Raw genomic sequence first — 22,713 nt, 5'->3', positions numbered from 1 at the left:
AATGTAATTGGCAGCAAAAAAAAATAAGGACAACAATCATCAGCAGCACCCTTTTATCAGTCCGCTGCTGCATGTAGGCCTCCCTACACCTGACAGCAATGGAGGTTGTTTGACCGAACTTCACCACGCTGATCATGAGGGTTGGTGATGGGGTTGCCCAGGCTTCGTTCAGATGTCACCCACCACTGAAGCTAGCCCGTGGTCAGTATCAAACCCAGGCCACGAGGTTGCCATAGTGCAACGCACTAACCACCGCGCTTCTGATCATGTACACAAACAACACCATCCAACATTTAAAACATTTCATGGATTACAATCATTGTATTTCCTCAAAATGAAAGTGAACATCGACTTATTACTTATTTTCAGTCATGAAAATTCGATACTCCTATGGTACGTACCAGTTATTCCAAAGGACAGCCACTGTTGCCTTTCACAAAGTGGTCATGTACTCATTTCATTGACCAGAGAGGGACCTGGATTTGAACTCACAACCTGCTCTAACCACTGCACCATCTGGTCACACAATTCTATTTACCTGCAGAGTACCATATAAGTAATTACTGTCAATGGCTCCAGTTAAGTATGTGTATACTAGGCACATTTTAAATGTATTGCTCGTTTAAAAAATGTCACTTTACTGTAATGTGTCTGGTCTCGTAGCAAATATGACAATCGTGGCAGTAAAATATTAATTTAAACAAAACACCGGTTACACCGCGCCGCAATAACTTGACAGACTAGAATATTAAACATCATCTTATGTCACTTAAAATTCAAGCGTCTGGAAAAAGGCCACCCACGACCCATAAACATAATTAATGAGCAAGCACATTTGAGACTGACTGCTGGATACTGTATTACAAACAGGAAGGCATAAAGAAGGACCTCATCTTTCCATTTGCCAGCAATCATTTGTTCTTTGGCAAGGGACATGGCAATGGGTGTGAAGCCAGCACCAACCGGGGGACTACGTTTTTCTTCCTCATTCCTCATGCAAATAAATAGCACACGGGTTCCACTGACCTGTGGGATCTTGCTGGCAGTTTGGGGGTGGACTGGTATTCAAACACTTGTGCTGCCTATTACCTACTTCTGTGGCCCATGCTTCATAACAATGGTAATGGGGCTGCCAACACTCAAGCCGACAAAAGCGAGGGGAAAAACGGCAAAATATAAAAATGATTGGTTAAAAATATATTTTTGCCCATATGTCACCCTGTTGCTTTATTGATCACGCTGATATAAACTAGATGGTGGATTTGAGTGCTTTCCATTGCATCCACAACCCAATTCAAATACTGTAGTCGTATCGTGAGTTAAAATTGGGTGGAGCGGTGGTGTTGCAGTGCCTTTGAACCCAGTGAACTGAGTTCAGTTCTGGGTCACAGTGATATATCAACTAGTCCTGGGCACCCTCCCGGCTTCACAGCTCCACTTCAGGGCTGATGGGAAAGGGAGGGAGTCAGTGGTGCAGTGGTTAGCACACTGTGTAATGAACCCGGTGGCCCGAGTTTAATTCCTGCCCATGGATAACATCAGCTGCCATTGATATCTGAACTGGTCCTGCCTCCCCCACCACCATGCCCACCTCACCCCCACCGATGTTACTAAACTCTCAATGGTCAAGTACGGTGGGACAAAAAAAATATCCAGCAGTGGATTAACAACGATCTGTATTTGTGTTACTTGTATTACATAAAGTAGTCTCGTGTCCAACAATAGGTAAATTCACACTGCGTTTTATTTACCAAAAAGCTGTCAATGCCGTCAGCCTCAGGCATTCAGAAAAATAAGGCAATAAAAACAGATGAGCAATAAAGGCAATCCACACAATCATTCGTTATCAGTTGAAATGATTCAACTTAGAATTAGTTTGACGATGTTCGTTTGGCATATGCGACGGTCTAAGGGAGGAAAATGAAAAAAACTGGCAGAGAGAAACTGAGCTCCGTCGACCATTTAGCAGCTATTATGAGCTGTAAACACAGCCCACCAATTGTAGAGTGAGCCTGTGATGCCGACTAGACAGCCAATGGCTGGAGAATGTGCACACTGGCAACCAATCACGAGTTGAGAATGCACGGCATATTCTGTTGTCAGACGAGACCCGTGTTAGACCAACCAAACAATGCCCTTTCACATACAGCAGTGCTGCTGTTATGTGATTATGGGAGCCCTTCGTCCAGCAGTGGATTGATTAATGTTGCTGATGATGTATTATTCATCATCATTATCATCAATACAATAATCCCCAAATAATGTGCTCTCATATTCCGTTCTTTAAAGATTGGGCCTGTCATCCAGCAGTGGATTTAGAATGGCTGATGGTGATTGTGACGAATAAAGTATTTTCTATTAAAATAAATATATGGACAAGTTTGATCATCAGTGGATATAACTTAGGATGGTAATGTGATTGCGTGTCATCGTGTTATTTTGAGACACTCCTGAATCCACCGTTTAAGCCATACACTTAGACCATAGATTTTTAAATTAAATAACGCCACTATCTGCATAGACTGCAATCAGTGGAGTGAAATTGCAACAATAATTATCCCATTATCCAATGGGCTCATCAATTGAGTGGCTACACAGAACTGCATTGCCATAGCTCAGGGGTCGGCAACCTACGGCTCCGGAGCCGCATGCGGCTCTTTACGGGCTGCTTCTTGACGATATGTACGTATGTACAGTATGTACTCAGATGCATTGCGGCTCTTGAAATACTGAATTTTGTACCGAATTGGAAAGAAATGGCTCTTCTTGTTATTTTGGTTGCCGACCCCTGCCATAGCTGAACATACGACACAGACTACTGCATTGGGAACGACACGTACTGAATTTGACATGAAGGTGTACAGTACTGTGCTGTAATGTAGTCGGCATTACTAGTGAGCAGACTAACATCACTACGGCACTGAACTCTCAAAACGCAGCCCACTATAACAATAGAGGGACGAAATTAATCGCTGTACAAAAATGTCAATGCTGTGGGGCACAGTGCTGTAGTAACCGTACAGTGCATGTAAACACACTGGGATTACATCATGCCCCAGTGGCCTTCCCTGCTGATGTGTGTAGGAGCACAAAGCCCTGCAGGACTTGCAGTGACACACACACGCACACAACATGACATGCCAACACACGCCAAACAACGATAACACAACAACAGTGGCATTGTCGCAATCAGCTATGAACACCACCACCACCATGAAACCCAACATCATCAGCCAGCAGCAGAATTCGCATTTAGCAAGAAGCGTGTTGTTATTTTTTTGTTGCCAAGACACTCACTCAATGATATCTCAAGTCGCGTCAATGTCAAGGGGGGGTGGGTGGAGGGGGTGCAAAACAACAACAACAACAAATCACAACACACATTGAGCCGTTTGCACCGAACATGTTCTCGACTCACGGTTCACGACGCACGCCAGCGAGGCGTTCATGAATGACGATGCCCGGCCAATGTCTCCCGCCGTCTTCTTGATGTCTCTGGATGGTTGCTGGGGGTGGGTGGTGGGGGGGGAGAGATTCCTTCTCCTCCTCTTCCTCTGCCTCTCTTCCTCTCTCTCTCTCAAGGCAGCGCCGTGGGGAGGTTTGCTACGTCTGTGCCGGCTCCTGTCACAAAACTCCCTGCTCCCCCCTTTGTTCCCCCCACAGTGCGCGTAGATTGTGAATGTTGACACAATGCGGTGTCTATAAACAGAGGGGACAACGAGCACACTCCGGGGTGTATTGCTGCTGATGTGGTGGTGGTGTGTGGTGGTGATGGTGTTACGTTGTTTTTGTTGTGTGCGACTGGCTAGAAACGCCGGCTAAGCTAAACGTGCGCTGTCCGGACAACGTTTTGTCATCTCTCGCGGAAGAAAAAGGGGCTGAATGGATTTGTGTGTCTGCAATATCTGGCTGTGTGTCTGTGTGTGTGTCGAGGAGGGCTGAATCTCGCTGCTTGCATGGGTGATGATGATGGCTGTGTTGCCGCAAAATCGCGAGACGGATCATGCTCTCCGTGCGCCCCATGTACGATTCTCAGAGGGCGCGACACCTGGCGAATTGAATGCGTCAACGTCGTTTCTTTATGGCCTATGTGGGAACGTTGGGAACGGAGAAAAAACCACCAACCCACGGCTGAAATTCAGCCTTTGTTGGGGCTGAGCTCCGGAAAGTATTTGCCGATTTTCCTGCCTTCCACCCCAGCCCAGCGTCATCCCTACTCGGGGCTTCAGGGATGGTTTGCGTCTCCCGAAAAATATTCCATGAGATGTGAAAGCGAAAACGGTGGGGCAAATCCAATGTTTAAACTTAAAATCAGGCACCATCTCTGCCATGGGCCAATTGACTGCTAGACGAAGGCAATTCGACAACCGTGAACACAAAACGAAATGAGTGAAGGCTTGCGGCATGTGTGGCATAACATTTGCAAGAATGGTACGTAAAGTATTGTATTGTGTGATGTGTATTGTTTTGTTGTTTAAGGCATTTTTACTCGAGAGTTAACATTTCCAAGCATAAAAGCTTAACCCAAAAGAATAGATGTGTTTGTTTTTTCAACAGCTTTGACCAATGCCCAACCAGGGCTTGGCCAACAGGCCAAAAGCCAAAAATAAAAGTTGCCAAACAGGAAAAATAACTAAAACAGGAAATTAATAAAACCTTTTGGAGGCGCGGACAGCAAAGCCTGCCAAATAGGGGCATCCCAGCCAAGTGTCAGAGACACAGATAGCCAGGGCAGGCAACTAAGAACAAAACAAGTCCACCGAGACAACCTCGGACATTCGGTCTGGGAGAGAAGTACACAGCACAGGGTGCAAAAACAGGCAGTCGAATCACACGCCGAGCGATCAATTGTAGCACAAAATACAGAGTGATGACGACAGATACTTGGGGTGTCCAGACTCTCAACTCTGACCCATGCATCAGCCAGTTGCTGCCAGACCCAGGCTGGTGAAAGCTGCACTGTGAGTGGGTGTCACAGGACAGTCGTGGGTGGGCAAAACTGTGACTGCTATGTGGATTTAATGTATGGTATGTTGAACGTCTTTCGCACCGTACGTAGCCAACCGTGCTAATCGGAGGTGCTGAGGGGAAGGACTACAAACTAAACACACAAGCAGTTCTCAAGCAATTCGTTTTCAATCTAGATTTAAAAGTGCAGAGCTCCAGTGGTGTGGTAACATCGGAAGGAAGAGCATTCCAGACGGACGCAGAAGCACATCTGAAAGAGGGCAATTCAGTGACCGTCTTTGCTCGATGGTTAGCCCAAAAAGTAAACAACGGTGCAGTGCCATACTCTAGCTCCACGTGGGTTCAACGTCAGAAGCTTGTGATATCCGAATCGGTCCTCCGATGAGCACAGTTGACTACGTACGGGTGCGAAAGAAGTTCAGCATACATACACACACATAATGGGCAGTCCCTGCTCTCTCTCACACCCCTCGCCAACCTGAACTGATGAACGCCGAGTAGTTTTGCCCATGACCTGGACAGCATGGGCAGGCCCCAATCCAGAGGTGGATAGACTAAGGGCTGTTGATGAGTTATTTTTTAATTACCGAGACATTGCTGGCCACGGCTGAAGTCAGCGATGACTGATCTCTGAACTGGTTCTTGGTACCCTTTCATTTAACCCATACTGACCACCATGGTGAAATATGATTTAAAAAAAACAGTCGTGACCTGCCCAACCATAGGGAGGCCTTCATCCAGGAGTGCACTGACAAAGGGCTGTAAATATTATTTGAATGATGTTCTCATATCTTAATAAGCAAGAACAAAAACATCTCACGTGCGTAACTTAAAGCATGTCGGGCAATTCTTCGTACGAAATTTCTGACAACTTAATTTTAGTTTCCACACCAAATTCCCCTTTTGATGGGCATGTGGATTTCATAGAATTGTCAAAACTGTTCGACACGCACTGATGGTTAAGCGTTTTCCAATTCAACGTTAATAACGTGAAAGATATTGGCTCGAGCACAATTTTAATGTTGACTGACATGCCGAGACAGGAGATACATTCTCGTGGAGTTATGACCTGCACGCCACTTTGCTGATGTTTCTGTTAAGCTGGGTGTGGAGGCGATGCAAGCTTGTAATCTAGACACGTATCATGATAATAGCATCTATATTTCCAGGATAGCCTCGCTGTAGAGTATTCGAGACTCTTTTAAGGAGAGCTGTGGATTGGGATGATTAGGACACCAGAGTACGTATTTGGAGAAAGCGCACACATGCAAGCAGGTAGCAATCAAAGCCACGCACAAATATATTGAAGCTCTTTCTGCACTGCCATCATTTGGCCATTCAGAAGCCCTGTACTATGCTCCCAATTTGTATACATCAGATTTGAAGCTTTCGTGACTGCAAGGATTCATACTCTTAGGTTTTTTCGGTTAAGTCACGTAGGTAAAAATTAAAATTAATAAAAGTCAAATAAAATAAAACGTCGTTATTTTTTAAATTTTACTTTTATTAATTTGAATTTGATTTTTTACCTACGTGACTTTACCGAAAAAACCTAAGAGTTTGTATACATAATTTTTGTTTCTTACATAATGATGCACATACAACTTCATAAATAAACATAACCTGGTCGCTCATGCTCATTAGTCCACACAGATGGATTCAATAAATGTAATAGTGTACTGCCATCTCCTGGCCACTTCTCAGGCTACCACGTTCGGGAGTTCCACAAAGCACTGTTGAAGCAACTGCCTTATTATTTTTGCTGTCTATATGACTTGATTTTTTTTCATTCCACGTAAAACCCTCAATGTCCAGGTTAACGCAGAATACAACTTACAATCCATACCAGAGGCTTGACAGTTTTGTTCATGTAAATTCGGATTCCCGTAGCAGCATTTTGTTCTGGCTGAACACTGCTTTACCCATAGGTCCAATTTCAATGGAGCTTTTGCCATCTGCTATTATGCTCCTTAAATGTTTAAAACTGCTTGACCTGCCCCAGCTGTTTTCCTTCAACAGTGATGTAAAACTTTCCGCAGCTGTTTAATAATGTAGTTAAACATGCATTGGATGGAGGGGGGGGCAGGGCATGCTTTGAACCTAGCCATCTGTGTCACAAATCAGTGGCATATGCCTGATTGACATGGGCCCTGGCACAAGGAATGAAATGAAGGTCCCTGCATGATCTCCCCTTTCTTCGTAGCCCGGCACCTGTGCCCCTCTGGCCTGTGTCCTGCCCAGTGCAGTTGCACAGCCTGCACACTTGATAGATTGTTGTCCTTCCCCTGCACATCCGATTAGCACAGTGGGCGACGTACGGTGCGAAAGAAGTTGAACACACAGCTCTCACTCAGGGCTTAATTTCCGCCAGGTCTCTCCGGATATAATTCTGCACCTTGGCACACTACATCCAGTCAGATGCCTGGTCTACTTGCGTCCTGCAAAATATTCGGTGAGATACGAAGTCCTTGCTATGCTCACTGTTGCACACCCCATGTTGTGCCTTGAAAGCATAAACACCCCTCTCTTCCTCGCCATTGTGCACAAGTACTGCATTGCCTTAACCACCTGCTGAGGGTTAAGGAATATAAATAAATCGTGTGCATCTGGGTGAACATCTGGCAGCTCTGCACATCCACGTGTTTACTCAGGATAGGCACAGGGAGGGGCAGGGTGTTGTGGACATGTCGAGGATCATGCTGTTTTTTCACGATCCACTTCCGAACTCCAGCCTGTTCTCATCCACCCTTCGTTTCACCGTTAGAATCCCATTCGCCTTCAACAACTCCCCGATGCATACGCGCCCTGAGGCGGGCAGGAGCTAGGTGGATGAATTGTTGCATCTTGACATCTGTGAGAGTTGGAAATGGCTCAAAGAGACCTTCAGCCAGCAGTGTATAGATAATAGCTGATTGCGATGATAATGAGCGTCACGTATAGATCATGTTCTCAAGCGATGACAACTGTTCACACTGCATTAAAGCATGCGCTTAGTTATTATGCCCCAAATGCAGTGCACAATTATGCGGACGTTTATAAGGTGTGGTATCAACTCTCATGCCCCCTGCTGGTAGGTTTAAACTAAAGTTTTAAATTGATTTTACCAGGTAAGGCTCACTGAGCTATATAGCTTTTTTTCAGAAGCTACCTGGCCACAAATGAAAGCTCAACAAAGTGGCTTATCATGTGGAAATGTAGAGCAGCCAAATACGCGAAGCGCATGTTTCTAAATGTGTCGGGAGGTTGAGTAAAATCCACGCGACTATGGGGGAAACATGCAAAATCCAAATATACAGCAGGCGTCAGGGTCGGGATCGATCGCACGACCTCCTGCACACCAGGCGAGGGAGTTAACATCTCGCCACTGTAGGTTTGATTATCATACGAAATGTACTTATCACTGTTATTGTATACATGCATATTCTACGTAAGTACTGTACGGCATATGAAATGTTATAACATATATAAACATTTACAGCCCGTTACCGATCCACTAATAGATAAAGGTCTTCTAGTGCTGTGCCAAACTTGGGGTTGTTTGACCATACTTCACCACGCTGGTCAGTGCGGGTCCGAGAAAGCGCCACTCAGGACCGGTTTAGATATCACTTGCAACAGATGTTAACCGTGGTCGGGAATCAACACGATGTGGGGAGGCCTTAAACCAGTAGTGGATTAATGAAGGTCTGTCACATTATTGCAGCGTTATGCCAATGTTCGTGTGAAGGCAGGATGCAATCTTATATTTTTCCAACAGAGGGCAATATGGGACAAAGTATACATTTCACACCATGGGACCTTAACATTGTATTCAGATCTACGTGTTGTTTTTGTCTCGTGCCCTATGACCTTAATAATGTTGGCAATTATTTTCTATTACATGTCGAGACACCTCCTCAAGACTGAACTTGACATTTAAGGTTCTATCTTTGAAAAATTGCATCGTGACATTAAAATTAGCATTCTCTTTGCTGCCTTGCACGTGGCCACAATCCCATACCAACGTGTCCTGCCCAAGCCCACTGACTGTTTTCTTTAGAGCCAGCATGATTTCTCTTGTGTACGTGTTATTCTTTCTGTCTTTCAGTGTCATTCCAAACAATCATGTCTTCGTGCATCTTGGCTTCTGTTCCATTGTATTGGTCAATGTCCACGTTACTGATCCACGTGTCATAGCAGGTGATATATGCCGTACTAATTTAATATACAGTATAGGATGTTAATGCATCCATCCTGGTGACTCATTGGCAGAGCGAGCGGATCACAATCTCACAATCATATGGTTGTGAGCTCAAATGCTGGTTTACTCAGCCCATCATCCTTTAGGGGTCATTAAAATTGGTACCACTGTGTGGGAAAAATCAACAGTGGTTTTCCTATAGATAGATTTGCTCCTGTCATAGGAATAAAGCAATTTCACCACTGGTTCAGGGTTGTAAAAAGGAACTGAGCACGGATTCAATGCTCATTTGAGCCACAAACAACCATCTTTTTTTAGTAGGATTTTAAAACTACAGATAACAAAACGGCAACCAACATTGGCTCTATTGGCGTCATGACAGGCGGCGATATGAATGCACTACTGTATTGGCACAGTGATGTGTGAGATATAATCACAAAATTACTGTGTTTATCGCCAATGGGGCTTTCTCTCAGTGGGTAAAGCACTATGCAGACATAACAAATAAATAATGCTGCATTAAAGTAATTTAATGTAGTGGCTAGGTTAGTGTATTCCATTACCATAATGCAGCATTTTTAATTGGTGTACAGCACTATGCACAGGGAAGGCAAGCATTTGGTTGTAAACACATTAAAGCAATTTCATGATTTTATCTTGCTAGCACCATAAAATATAAAACTGTTGTCCTCTATCATTTAAAATGGCATTATTTGCTTCTATGTTCAGTATATATTGTCAAGTAAAAGTACAGCACTACATTTTCTTGTTCACGCCACTACTGGCTGAAGGGCCTTTACAAAGGTATTTAGCCTACTCTTCCACAGTTGCCAGACATCTTGGAAGAGGTGGGTGTTCCAACACGTTGCCACAATTAACGTGTCAATTGACTAACTGTGGTGTACTGCTGGTAACCAAGCATGTAAATGTATAATCATTTCCTTTGGTTCTTTCGGTAAAGTCACGTAGATAGAAAAAAATGAAGTGAATAAAAATAAAATAAAAATAATAAAATAAACAACTAATGTAGACTGTAGCCGAGTTCTTAATCGGAGTGAGTGTACTGCCAATCTTTAATGTAGACTGTAGCCTGGTTATTACGTTTGTTGAGTGTACTGATAGTCTATAATGTAGACTGTAGCAATGGTTATTAATCTGGGTGAGTGTACTGGCAGTCAAAATGTAGACTGTAGCCTAATTCTTAACCTCGGTGAGTGTACTGGCAGTCTATAATGTAGACTGTAGCCTGGTTCTTAACCTCGGTGAGCGTACTGGCAGTCTATAATGTAGACTGTAGCCTGTTTTTTAAGCTGGTGAGCGTATTTGCAGTCTATAATGTAGACTGTAGCAATGGTTATTAAACTGAGTGAGCGTACTGACAGTCTATAATGTAGCCTGTAGACTGGTTTTTAAGCTGGTGAGCGTATTCGCAGTCTATAATGTAGACTGTAGCCCGGTTCTTAACCTGAGTGAGCGTACTGGCAGTCTATAATGTAAACTGTAGCCTGGTTCTTAACCTGAGTGAGCGTACTGGCAGTCTATAATGTAAACTGTAGCCTGGTTATTAACCTGAGTGAGCGTACTGGCAGTCTATAATGTAAACTGTAGCCTGGTTCTTAACCTGAGTGAGCGTACTGGCAGTCTATAATGTAGACTGTAGCCTGGTTCTTAACCTGTGTGAGCGTACTGGAAGTCGGTAATGTTGACATATTATTGGTTGGGTGCTTAGCAAAGTGCACTCACCACTGCGGCACTCTTCCACAGTTGCCTTTATTTAGAAGTTGGTAAATTTTCTTCATACCTCTACATCTCAATGGCCTGTTGTAAATGTTCGTAAATTGGTGAAGCAACTATGGTCAGTTCACAAATTTTTTACGTAGGATGCAGTGCGATCAACAATCTTAATTATCACTGAAAGCTCGAGAGTGGATCCCATTTCCACAGACCTTTAACTGGGATGACCATATTGTCAAATACATTCACGTGTGTGCTCACTGAGTTTGGAATGTGTGATGCATTCCAAGTGGCTGCGGTGGAATACACAAGGCAATGCATGTTTCTGAATTCTTAAAATAAAGTCTGTATATAAACTTCATTTTTCGCAAAATAAACTAAACTTCAAACAGATTTTTGTTTTACTTTTAGGAAACAATCTATGCGTTGGAAGTTCTCAAATGTTATTATCCTGCCAAGTCAGATAAAAGCCATACTGCATGAAACATTGTTGAGACTCTCCAAAGAAAGCTATGACCTTCGTTATTTGCATTTATAATTTAAGAGTTTTATTCAAAACAAAGGACTGTATTATTCATTTAATTTAAAATGATTATACACAATTAATTTACAGCCCCTTTGTTAATCCACTTCTGAATGGAGGCCTCTCTATACTCTGGTCATGAGGGTTGTTTGACCATACTTCACCAAAGTGATCAGAATCGGTAGTTGAAAGGAGAAGGGGGGGGGGAGACCAAGACCCATGCTGATATGATATCACTCACCATTGATATCAATGGCTGAGAATGTAATGTAGGTCACTGAATTAATCGTTCAGTGTGCAAAACGACTCCACCGTTCCATCCCATATGATATAATACATATACTATTTTTCTGGTAACTGAGCTAAGCACTGCTGTCTTTAAAATATAAGCAAACCGTAGATTAATTTTGCAAGACAGCTCCCTATTATGCCATCCCCGTGACATATCGTCTAAAAACGACAACAAATATTCAGCACTCATACACAATACGAAAATAACTTACTCGCTACAAAGGGCAGATGTCACGCATTATCATACAAAGCTAGGGCTTCTTGCAGCCAATTTCTACAAGCAAATCTAGCTCAATAACGAATGCCTGCACTGACGGTTTCTTTGATGAATGTGAAATTGCTGGTCAAAGGCGATACACGCAATTTGCTAACCTGGAATGGACTCATATCAAAGGTCACATCTGTGTAGTGACTTTCGCGTGCCGAGATGTTGTTGGCTGCACCATGCCACTGCAAAGTGTTCCATAATAAGGTCACAGCTTGCAATGGACACCGTTTGAAGCACAAACATTACATTTACAAAAGTGCAGTCATATTGCAGGCAGCCTTCGGTAAGACGTGTGTGATGACCAGATGCTCATTTATAATACATTGTTTTTTTTGTTATATGTTTTAAGCATTTTATTTGAAATGTGCAATTGGCGTCAAGATTTGAGATAGAGAAATGTCTGTTTGGAACTCTCAATGGTAGATAACGGCCCATGGAAGGATATATCACAGAACTATTGAAATGCAAAAATTGACCTCTTAGCCATGCTTGGGACGCTACACTTCCCCACACACCCTGCTGTCGAGATGTTTGTTCTAAGGAAGTCAAGCAAACATTTGAAAATTTCTGGTAGAATTTTAGCGACATTAAGCGAAAAAACAACTTTAATATGACGTGTTTCTGCAGTATTTTGTGACCAGAGAGAGACCACGGACTCACTATAAAGCACCTGGCAATCGCAGGCAGCTACCTGAATTTACGATTTACAATGCGCAAAAACACATTTATTTTATCATTACCTATCACTGCTTTTTTTTCTCTAACCCGGAATAAATCCACATTTCAAAACACTGTGTCGCTGTAAGGAATATTTGGATTCCTGCTATGGCTGCAACTGTGATAATGATTAATGCCTCTGGCTGTTTGCACCCTGCAGGTTGGGAGTTTGACATGATCTACCTGCCTTGATAAATCTTCCCAACTACTCCCTTTGCGCCACGGGGGCCAGCATCCCCACCAGCTCGCATTTCCCCAAACATCAAATTGACCATGGATAAAAAAAAACGATTTCAGGGGATAGATAACATAATATTGGGATATTGAACAATTAGAAGGTAATAACGTCGATCGATCATCTTGTGTCGTTATCATATTTACCTATTCTTGTGCTCTTTCAGCTGATTGGAAAATGGTTATAAAAGTTGAGAAAATTACGATCATAATATCCATGCTCACCTGTATACTAATCGTTATCATCATCAACCATGACCTATCCACTGCTGAAGGTCTGCCCACATCATCAACATCCATCGTGGCCCAATGATGCCACAATCCACGTTGCTTCTGCACAGGAGCTGATCTCATCGCTTGATCTTCTCGGGCATGATCCCTCCCTTAACTGCTATTCCATCACCAGCCTTAATCATCGGCCATCATCCCTTTTAGCTGTTTGTCCTGCCAAAGTCCACTTTCTTCTCTTAAATCATTATGATGTATCTAATTTGTATTTCTTCTCTGATCCACGCGTTCCTCTTTCTCTTAGTGTGAATGATACAATCAATGCATTTCTGCATGCTTCTTTGCACATTTTTAGGATTTTGAATATGTTTCATGCAATGTTTAAATTGTCACTCGAAAACCTAAAGTGGTAAAAGGATTATCAATGCACCAAAAAATTGGCAATTTATTTTTCCATTTTATAAAATGCTAGTCTGTTTCCAGAGAGGATATAACCTGACCTGGAGAGCGGACACTTCCTTTTCTGATCAGAATGAATGCTTTGGAGTGAAAATTATTTTTTTTCGCCACTAGGGGTCACTTCTCATCGGCCTACCACACATTCTGGATTCAGGGCCTGATGTTGAAACTCGCAAGGACCATTCCCTGCCTCAAAACAATGCGTCTGATATGGACGATGCTGAGCAATAGGGTGCGGCGTGTCTATATAGGCAACAAATCCAGCTCAGTCGGGTTCCTCAACAATGGATTTCCACAAGGTTCAGTACTCGTGCAAACGCTCTTCAATTTCGATACGAGAAACATGCCACCAATCGGGTCATGCACATTTATATATGCGGATGACCTTTGCCCTGGCAACGCAAACAGTTACTTTCAATGACATCGAATCCACTCTGAATCAAGACCTAAACACCATGGGGGAATATTTCCGGAAATGGAGGCTCAAGCCAAATCCCCATTTTATCTTGATAATTGGAGTGCCTAGCACACTCTGAAAGTGACCTTCTGTGGCAACACTGTCCTACATGACCCCACTCCAACCTACATCGGAGTGAAGCTGGACCATACGCTAACCTTCCACGATCACCTAAAATAGGTAGCCGCCAAAACCAAAATAATGGTCAACCTGGCCCAACAATTGGCAAGCACAAGCTGGGCAGCATCAGCACCAGTGCTACGGACATCAACGATGGCAAATCGAGAAAAAACTGGGGCTTACCCATTCACCGTCGCTTGAAATCACGCAAGCCCTTTTGGACCCATGCCCTTAATCTTCAACAATGCGTTGAAGTTTAACCTCAATGAAGCTTGGAGAGCTGAATGGAGTTCAAAATAAGTCACAGACAAACACCTTGTGAAAGATCCAACGCAGAAGATCCCTGGTTTTGATCTTCCACGAAGCTCATGGTCCACCCTAAACCACATCCGTACGAACCATGGCAGATGCGGATACCTGGTGCACAAATGGAAAATTACCAACTCTCCAATGTGCGACTGTGTTCATCCAGAACAGACCATTAAACATATTTCGAAGCAATACCCGATCCACGAATACGACGGAGACATCACAGCGATACACTCCGCTGCTCCTGACGCGGTTATATGCCTTGACCACCTGAATGCGGAATTGCAGTCGTTGCTCTGCATCTACATCAGCCGTACGAGAGAAGAAGAAGAACGGGTCACGAGGGGCGCAAATTGCGAAGTCTCAGCTCCAAATTGCAAGGAGTCGGGCGGGGAGGATGAGTACCTTCATATTCGTTCTAGATTTGAAGCTTTCGCAGCGTCACGCGGAGGAGGATACCACGGATATTTGAAGTCGCAGAGGTGGAATTTAGCCAATTTAAGTTGCAGAGCCGAATTTTATTCCGTGGGTTTTGTTGTTGTTGTTGTTGTTGTTGTTTTTGTGTGCAGTCGTTGATGAACGGGTTGAGACCAATGAAGTCGCCAACACTTAAGAACCCAGTTTTATGACAGGCAGCAGCTGCCCGTATTGGAACCCATGACCTCATCGGAACCAGCTCAGCAATCTGACCTTTGAGCCACCCATTCCACGTTCAGCTCGAGAGTGAAACGTCGACAACAATGAGTCGCTGTTTACATGGTCACTCACCTGTGTACATGGGGCAAAACATAACGAAAATCAGCCGCTTAAGCTGGTGCTAAATATGTATTTACATTCATGAAGTCTCCCGAATGGTAACGATTGAAAACATACTTCTTTAAACAACCCTGCATTGTTCCTTTTCGTGATCAAATTTAATCTTCAATTAGTACTTCATGCTTCTGTCGGTCCCCTTTTCAGTTGATAATTTTGTTCTCGGTTCGCCATCGATTATTTATTGACACGAATACACCCTGTCGATTGGGGTCCTGACAGATGCATTGGACATATGGACTCTGAAAATGGGACAAAATCTGAAACGTGCTGAAACTAGCATGGAGAGATGCATGCTGAAAATTACACTGAGAGACAAGAAGAGGAACACGTGACTCAGAGAATACGGACAAATTCGTTACATCAAAATTTACTTCCATAAAAGTAAATAGACTTGGGCATGATTATCCAGCAGTGCATTTATCATGGCTGATGATGATACGTGTCAATAGATAATTGACAAATGACTGTGGCATGGTCACTGTTGGTTGGTGAGGGCAGCACATCTTGTTCCGTGTCTCACAGATTATCAGACTGGTGTGGGTGCGCTGCCCCTATCCAACATAGTTACTCAAATCAACAAGGCTCCCAAGCTTCTTTGCCATGTCAAGGCACTACCCCATTGGAATATCAATGGTTACTACATACTATTCATGAGCACATATCACCCACAATGACACACGAATCAGAGCCTTGAACACTGACAAAGAAAATACTGTATCGCAAATGCTGAAAAGTGCACAAAAAAGCGTGGATAGATGCACGTTTGGTATAACACCGAGGGACAGAAAGAGGAACGTATGGACCAGAGAACAAACGCAAATCAAAGACATCACAAAAAAGGTGAATGGGCTTGTGCAGGACACGCAGGTTCAATTGATGATGGCAAATGGTCAAAACCACCGTTGAACTTCTTTCGCACCATATGTAGCCAATCGTGCCAATCGGAGGTGCGAGATGTAATTGATGTTCAAGAGTGAGGTGCGTTGTGGTTTTGTAGAACCATGAGGGATGGTTGCAACGTTCATTCAGCATTGGGTGGGCAATGATTGGTTAAGATGGCGTGGGCATTTACGAAAACATTGTTACACTTATGCAAGCTACGTATTTGCAGGACATACAAAATGTAAATGTTATATTTATATAAATACAATTCAAATGGTATAATCTTGGATACATTTTTTTAATCAATGTCACTGTTCTCATAATAATAATAACCGAAATGTTATTCTGTGTACTGCTGCATACATTGAAATGCATTTCCACGAGTGGCTTGGGTTTTAACAAAAAAATAACAAACGAGATTACATGTTTCTTTCTTCATTGACAAAGGATGCTGAATACTTTGAAATGCATTTTCACAAGTGGCTCGGCTCTTAACAAAAGAGGAACAAACGATATTACTTGTTTCATTATTCATTGACAAAGGATGCTGAATACTTTGAAATGTATATTCACAAGTAATTTGGCTGTTAACAAAAGGAGAACACACGAAATCACATGATTGACAAAGGATGGCAACTATGTGTTCTTGCAAGGGGCTATATCTGTTGCATGTCCTATCGTGGGTACAGAAGGAGGAGATGTCTGAATACCAACGCACAAAAGACTGGGATTTTTCCAACCGATATACAGTACGATGAATGTGTTTGTAACTTGAAAAACATCTGCGTGGAGTAATTCAGATTTGAGAACTGCTTAGTTGTAATGAACGTCACTCTGCTGCAAATTAATGAAAGGAATTAATGTGCAAAAGTTGGCAGACTTCAAAATTAATGTTGTGTTAAATTTGGAAGTAATAAAATGTATTTACATGACCAATGAAGCTGTCGACGTGTCACCAAAACAGCCTGCAAAATGGAACACTGCTCTGTGCGAGTCGGAACATGCGCATATGATTAACAGCTCCTATCTTCCGCGTGAGCCGTTATAAAATATCTAATGCATCTCTTTTTTCTTTCCACTATAGCATCTACTTTACATTGGTCACCCATGGAATAATACGTTTTATAGTTCGTAAAAAAATAGTGTTTTGTGAACCAGACATTATGTGTGTCTGCCTTTAACAACGGTGTCATGTTTGTCGACTGTATTTGCATGAATAATAAATACTGTATTCTGTTATTTTGACTAGAAACATGATGAACAAATACATGTACAGACGGCCATGCTTATGAGAGAGCATCCATGCACAAAAGATCCCCTCTATCGCCTACATATAGTTTTGGGGCTCGCGTAGTTCGTGACCTATTAAGGCTTTTACACCATTGGAACCTCATTTGCCAGTAAAAATATGATAATTGTTTTTTTACCCTTCTATCTGGCAACAAAACTGACACCTTTTTTTTACAAGGAGTCATGTTTGCATAGACCACAATACCTGCAGCCATAATGCAAACAAAAAACACAACTCTGATAATATATGCACTGTCCTTGAAGTTGATTGGTCAATCAACTATGCAAACATGACTCCTTGTAAAAAAGGTGTCAGTTTTGTTGCCAGATAGAAGGGTAAAAAAACAATTATCATATTTTTTACTGGCAAAGGAGGTTCCAATGGTGTAAATGCTTACCCCGAGCTCTCATACTCTGATGGTGCATTGTCTTTGAGTTGTGCGCCTTTTGGCGTCATCTGGTCCAACCCATGTGAGACTAGGCTCTAAGGAAAGCTGTCTCGGGTGTGGACCAATCAACTTCAAGGACAGTGCATACATTATCAGAGTTATGTTTTTTGTTTGCATTATGGCTGCAGGTATTGTGGTCTATGCAAACATGACTCCTTGTAAAAAAGGTGTCAGTTTTGTTGCCAGATAGAAGGATAAATGAGTATAACCCGTAAAAGCAAAGTTTTTCACTATAAATCCTTTATATGCGTGGCGGCTAGAGTCCTCTCGTCCTCTGGCTTGAGATGGCTGCCACCTATAGGTCAGATGATTGCATTGCACCATTAAGCAATTGGTAATTAAATATAATATTTTTGTCCTAAAAAGTGTAAAATTTTGGAATTATTTTTTTCACGAAAATTAATTGTCACGCACAACGAGTCTGTGTGGAAAATGTCAGCTCGATTGGATCACGGGAAGTGGGTTAAAAAGCGACCGAAAGATTTGCACGGTCCTAAGCAAGCAAGCGAACTTAATATAAAGGATTTAAAAACAATTATCCTATTAAGGCTTGTCGAGTAGAAAATGCCATAGTGTGGCCAGCACCAGGTCTGGCCACTTCAATCTCCCCAGCGCTGATGTTTACCCACTGCACCAGGCCTAGGACCAGTTCTGATATCACTCGCCACGAATAATAAATGTTGCAGGGAATTGAACTCAAGTCGCCAGATTTGTAGCTACAAGTGCGCCAATCACTGAACCACCGATCCTCATGCACGTGTATTTATATGCAAATACACTCCTGCACCCCACAATATTTGAATAATAATAATAATAATAAGTGTAAATGCCTGACCAGATTCCTGCTTATTGTGGACAGACAGTGACCATACTCCTGTGTCAGATGCATGAATCATGTAACGCATTGAAATGCATTGTCATTTGAAGGTATATCAAAAGAAAAATCATCAGCCGCAAAGTGCCACGTTGCTCAGCCGATTTCCACAGCACGATCGTGTTCAATCTTACAATAATATTTCAGAGATATTGTATATGAAATGTTTGTGTTCTGGCATATGCGCAAAAACATTACACCCGTTGACCTGGTTCAAGACCATACAGCTAAAACCATTAGGTCCTAATGGGTGCTAATATGTCTGCTAATCCAGCCTGACATATACACTAATTACCCACGTAATGTCCCTCTCAATGATATCAGAGAAGGAGCCTGGTATCATTTAACATTAGCCAAAAATAATCACGAAAGATAATTACGGTTGTTGGCCATCTTGTTCAATTTTGCTCTTGGAGTTCTATATCTACTATATAGTATTTCCACTTACCCATAATGTCTGTAGCGTGTCTGGATGAAGGGTAGCTTTGTGATTTTTTTTTCTTATGCAATGTATGCTGTTTCAATGGCGCGTGTGTGAATTCCAGCGTATGCGCGATCGCATTTGCACTGTAGGCAAAGATAATTGACCCATCGCTTACGTTAATCATTGTATTTGTGTGTAGCATTGCATGGTATTGAGGATATATATGTGTTCTTTATTTGAGGTGTAATGATTCACAACATTCCCAATCAACCTTCCTCTTTCCAGCGATTCAATTCATTGTCGTGATATGTTTTCCATTGTGAAAAGCAAGACTACACGATTTCAATCCTCACAATTGTGGGAGATGGCAGGGTGGCTCTGACGACAGAACCCTGAGCTTGGCACCGCTGAGATTCTGGATTTGAATTAAAGAGAGTTTGTTTAGTGTCGTGAGTTGATCATCAAACTTGATTTGGCACTTTCGTGACTGCAGGAATTACTCTTTGGTTGTTTCGGTAAAGTCACGTTTCGATTGCAACGCAAGCAATCATCATGATGATTGATGATTGCTTGTGTTGCAATCGAAACGTCGTATGCTATTATTTAATTTATTTATTTTTCTTTCTACGTGACTTTTCCGATATAACCAAAGAGTGAGTTGATCGTCTCAGCCGGGTTGCCAATGGTTGCAAAACCAACCGTCACATTACATTTAGTCCCGAGCTTTATTTAGTTAAATTCCAGCACCGAGACATGGATACTTCTTCACATGACATGGTGCCAATAATAACAATGGGGGGGGGGGGGGGAGAAAAAAACAAAATAAGAAAGGATTCATCACAGTAGGTGATTTGATGAATTGTCACGATTTAGCGCCACAATATTATTCACGAATCAATCCTTTTTTTTACAGCGATGAATATGGGTGGCCATCAGCGTATAGGTTGTAATACATACGCCAAATCATCATTGTGAGTAATGATCGCGTGAGCTGGTTTAATCTCTCCATCTAAATGGTGAACATCCCATCAGACGTGTTCTCTCCCTTGGTAGCCACTCACTCATTCGTATCGACCACCGCCCATGATCCCTTCTAGCAACGTGTCCTGCCCCAGCCAACTAACCTTTACGGACAATTAATATGATGTCTTTAACTCGTGTATGTTACCTTCCTGTCTCTCAACCGAAGTACAAACGAGAACCTTTCCACGCCATTCAACGCACGTATCGCCAGCTTAAAAATCAACATTAATCTACGTGTCTTAACATCCCTGATATATATATCAACACATGCATTATGTGCAAGCAAGCATTTTGCCCATTACAGCCACACAAATGGGCGCAGATGGTTCACAATGCCAACATATGAGCATTTGATATTTGCAATTATAGGGTTAAAAGGAAAACAGGTCACAGATGGATTCCGAATTTGTTTTGCCAGACACCGGGGGGGGGGGGGGGGTGGTGGGCTTAGCCGCGTCCTCGCGGGAGAAAGTCGACGGCGAGCGATATGAATTCTCGGCCACACGTCAGGCGCGGGGTTTAGGTCATCATCGCGACGGCTGTTCAGGGACGCCCCCCTGCCCCTCTTGACCCATAACCTGCGAGCTTGTCAGTGCCCTGAACACTGCGCAATACAACCGTTGAACCAAATAACCTTCGTCTGAATTGTTACCGTGGGACTGCAAAATAATTCATTAAACCTGGCCTTCCAGCACGATCGCACATCCCCACGAGGACTTAAACGGTGGAAAAGAATACTATGGGGGGAAAAAAACTTTATAATGAAAATTCACCGTCAGAAACAATTTGTCTTGCATTGAGAAAACATATTCAGGCACGGGGTACGTCATTATCATACCTCGTGTGTAATTAAATCAAAATAGTATATTAATTTTGCTTGTTTTGACTCATCCATGCCAAACCAACAAGAATAGCCATGTTATTGGGAATTGCAGACACATCAATTCAGATCCTGAATTTAATTCAGATCCTGAATTTTTTTGTCTGTCATGGCAAAAGTTCGGTACATATTTGGTAAAAAAAAAAAATCCAAGTATGGTACAGTTTCTGTTCAAAATTATTTCCAGACGTTTAAATCTGCAGATCAAAATTATAAAAAAAAAACATGAATACTCCATTAAATAGGTCTGCATATCATTGAACGTAAAAAAACATGAAAATGTAAAAACATTTACCACTGTATGCAAGTGGACATTGGAAATATACGCGGTGCCGTTTCCTTTGTGAGCCTCACTCTGCCAGCATCTATTTACGTATTTTGAACCATGCATTCAATTTTTTTTTTACAACTACACGAGGAGGAACACTTCTTGCGTGGACATGTTTTCAAATCCTGTGTCCGACAAGAGAAAAACACGCGTGTGAAGTTTGCACAGATGACATTTGAAGAACTAGCTTAACACGTGACAACAAATAGCCACACATACACTTATTTGTCTCATGACGAATGTAGGCGAAAGCAACAACTATTGTTTTACGTTTATGTGGCTGAGCTAGAATATTGCGTTGCATTGCTGTGATGCCTCCTTTGTATTTATGTATATGTACCACGGTCCATTCCGGGTGACCACAGTCACACATCAATAAATGCCGCTGAAAAGTTGGGCTCAGACATAATTGTGTCATGTACACTAGGTCACTCAGCAAAAAAACATCATTATTGGAGGGTCACAACAAGAAATAACATACATAGGTGAGTGAGAACAGATTGGAGTGCTTTAACAAAATGTGACAGTATTTCAAAATAATAATAAAGAAATTATATAAATTTTCCTGAAGAAAACTCTCAATCAGTTCATATTGTCTGCTATAACAGTATATAAGTACGTTAAACTTCCATGCCACCATACATAGCCAACCGTGTTAATCGGAGGTGCGGGGGAAGGACAACAAACTAAACACGAAGCAAAGAGAAAGGAGATTATAATTGTGGCCGAGAAGACCTAGAGCTTCGTATGGAGTGACAGACCAGATAGCTTCCACACGGCGTGATGCAGCTGATGAAGAGATAACGCTGCGCGACTGATTCGGAGTGAGACTGCGGCTACCAAACCGGAGCTGGTCATAAGCAGCAACGGAGACACGGACACCGACAAAGAAAATGGAACAAACGTTGAAAAGTGTGCAGAAATGTATTGGGAAATTAATCCTGGGAATTACATTGATTAGTAGTATGACGCAGGACCCATTGCGAGGAGGGCTAACGGCTGATAAGAATGGATTGATGGAATGTCAGCCAAAGGAGAGAACGTGTCCAAGAGGGTGACCACTGCAAAGAGATTATCCCATGTCTGGAAGCGAGATGGATTGTGTCATGACGGGACCTTGAGGGATGGCGATGGCATGGAAAGGCCTTCATCTAGCAGTGGGTAGAAAATGGCTGCTAATGAGGTTACTTTTAACAACATAGAAGACTTATTCACTCACACCTGCCACGTAGTTTAGAAAGACGAACTGGGAATATTCA

General features: G+C 42.5%; 1 protein-coding gene across 2 annotated transcripts in view; it reads right to left on the bottom strand.

The window, feature by feature from the left end:
* Positions 1-4,020, bottom strand: part of LOC144721611 (RING finger protein 122-like) — a 67,825-nt gene extending 63,805 nt beyond the window's left edge. For both annotated transcript variants that reach the window (XM_078599384.1, XM_078599385.1), the window contains exon 1: positions 3,419-4,020. In XM_078599384.1, the coding sequence (XP_078455510.1) occupies positions 3,419-3,449 (31 nt within the window). In that variant the 5' untranslated portion in view covers positions 3,450-4,020. The remainder of the gene's footprint in view (positions 1-3,418) is intronic.
* Between the last annotated feature and the right edge of the window lie 18,693 nt (positions 4,021-22,713).

Source organism: Lampetra planeri, chromosome 12, assembly GCF_965212315.1.
Source record: "Lampetra planeri chromosome 12, kcLamPlan1.2.h2, whole genome shotgun sequence".
In the NCBI taxonomy this organism is placed as follows: Eukaryota; Metazoa; Chordata; class Hyperoartia; order Petromyzontiformes; family Petromyzontidae; genus Lampetra; species Lampetra planeri.
The sequence above is the reverse complement of the archived record's forward strand: the minus strand, read 5'-3'. Positions and strand labels throughout refer to the sequence as shown.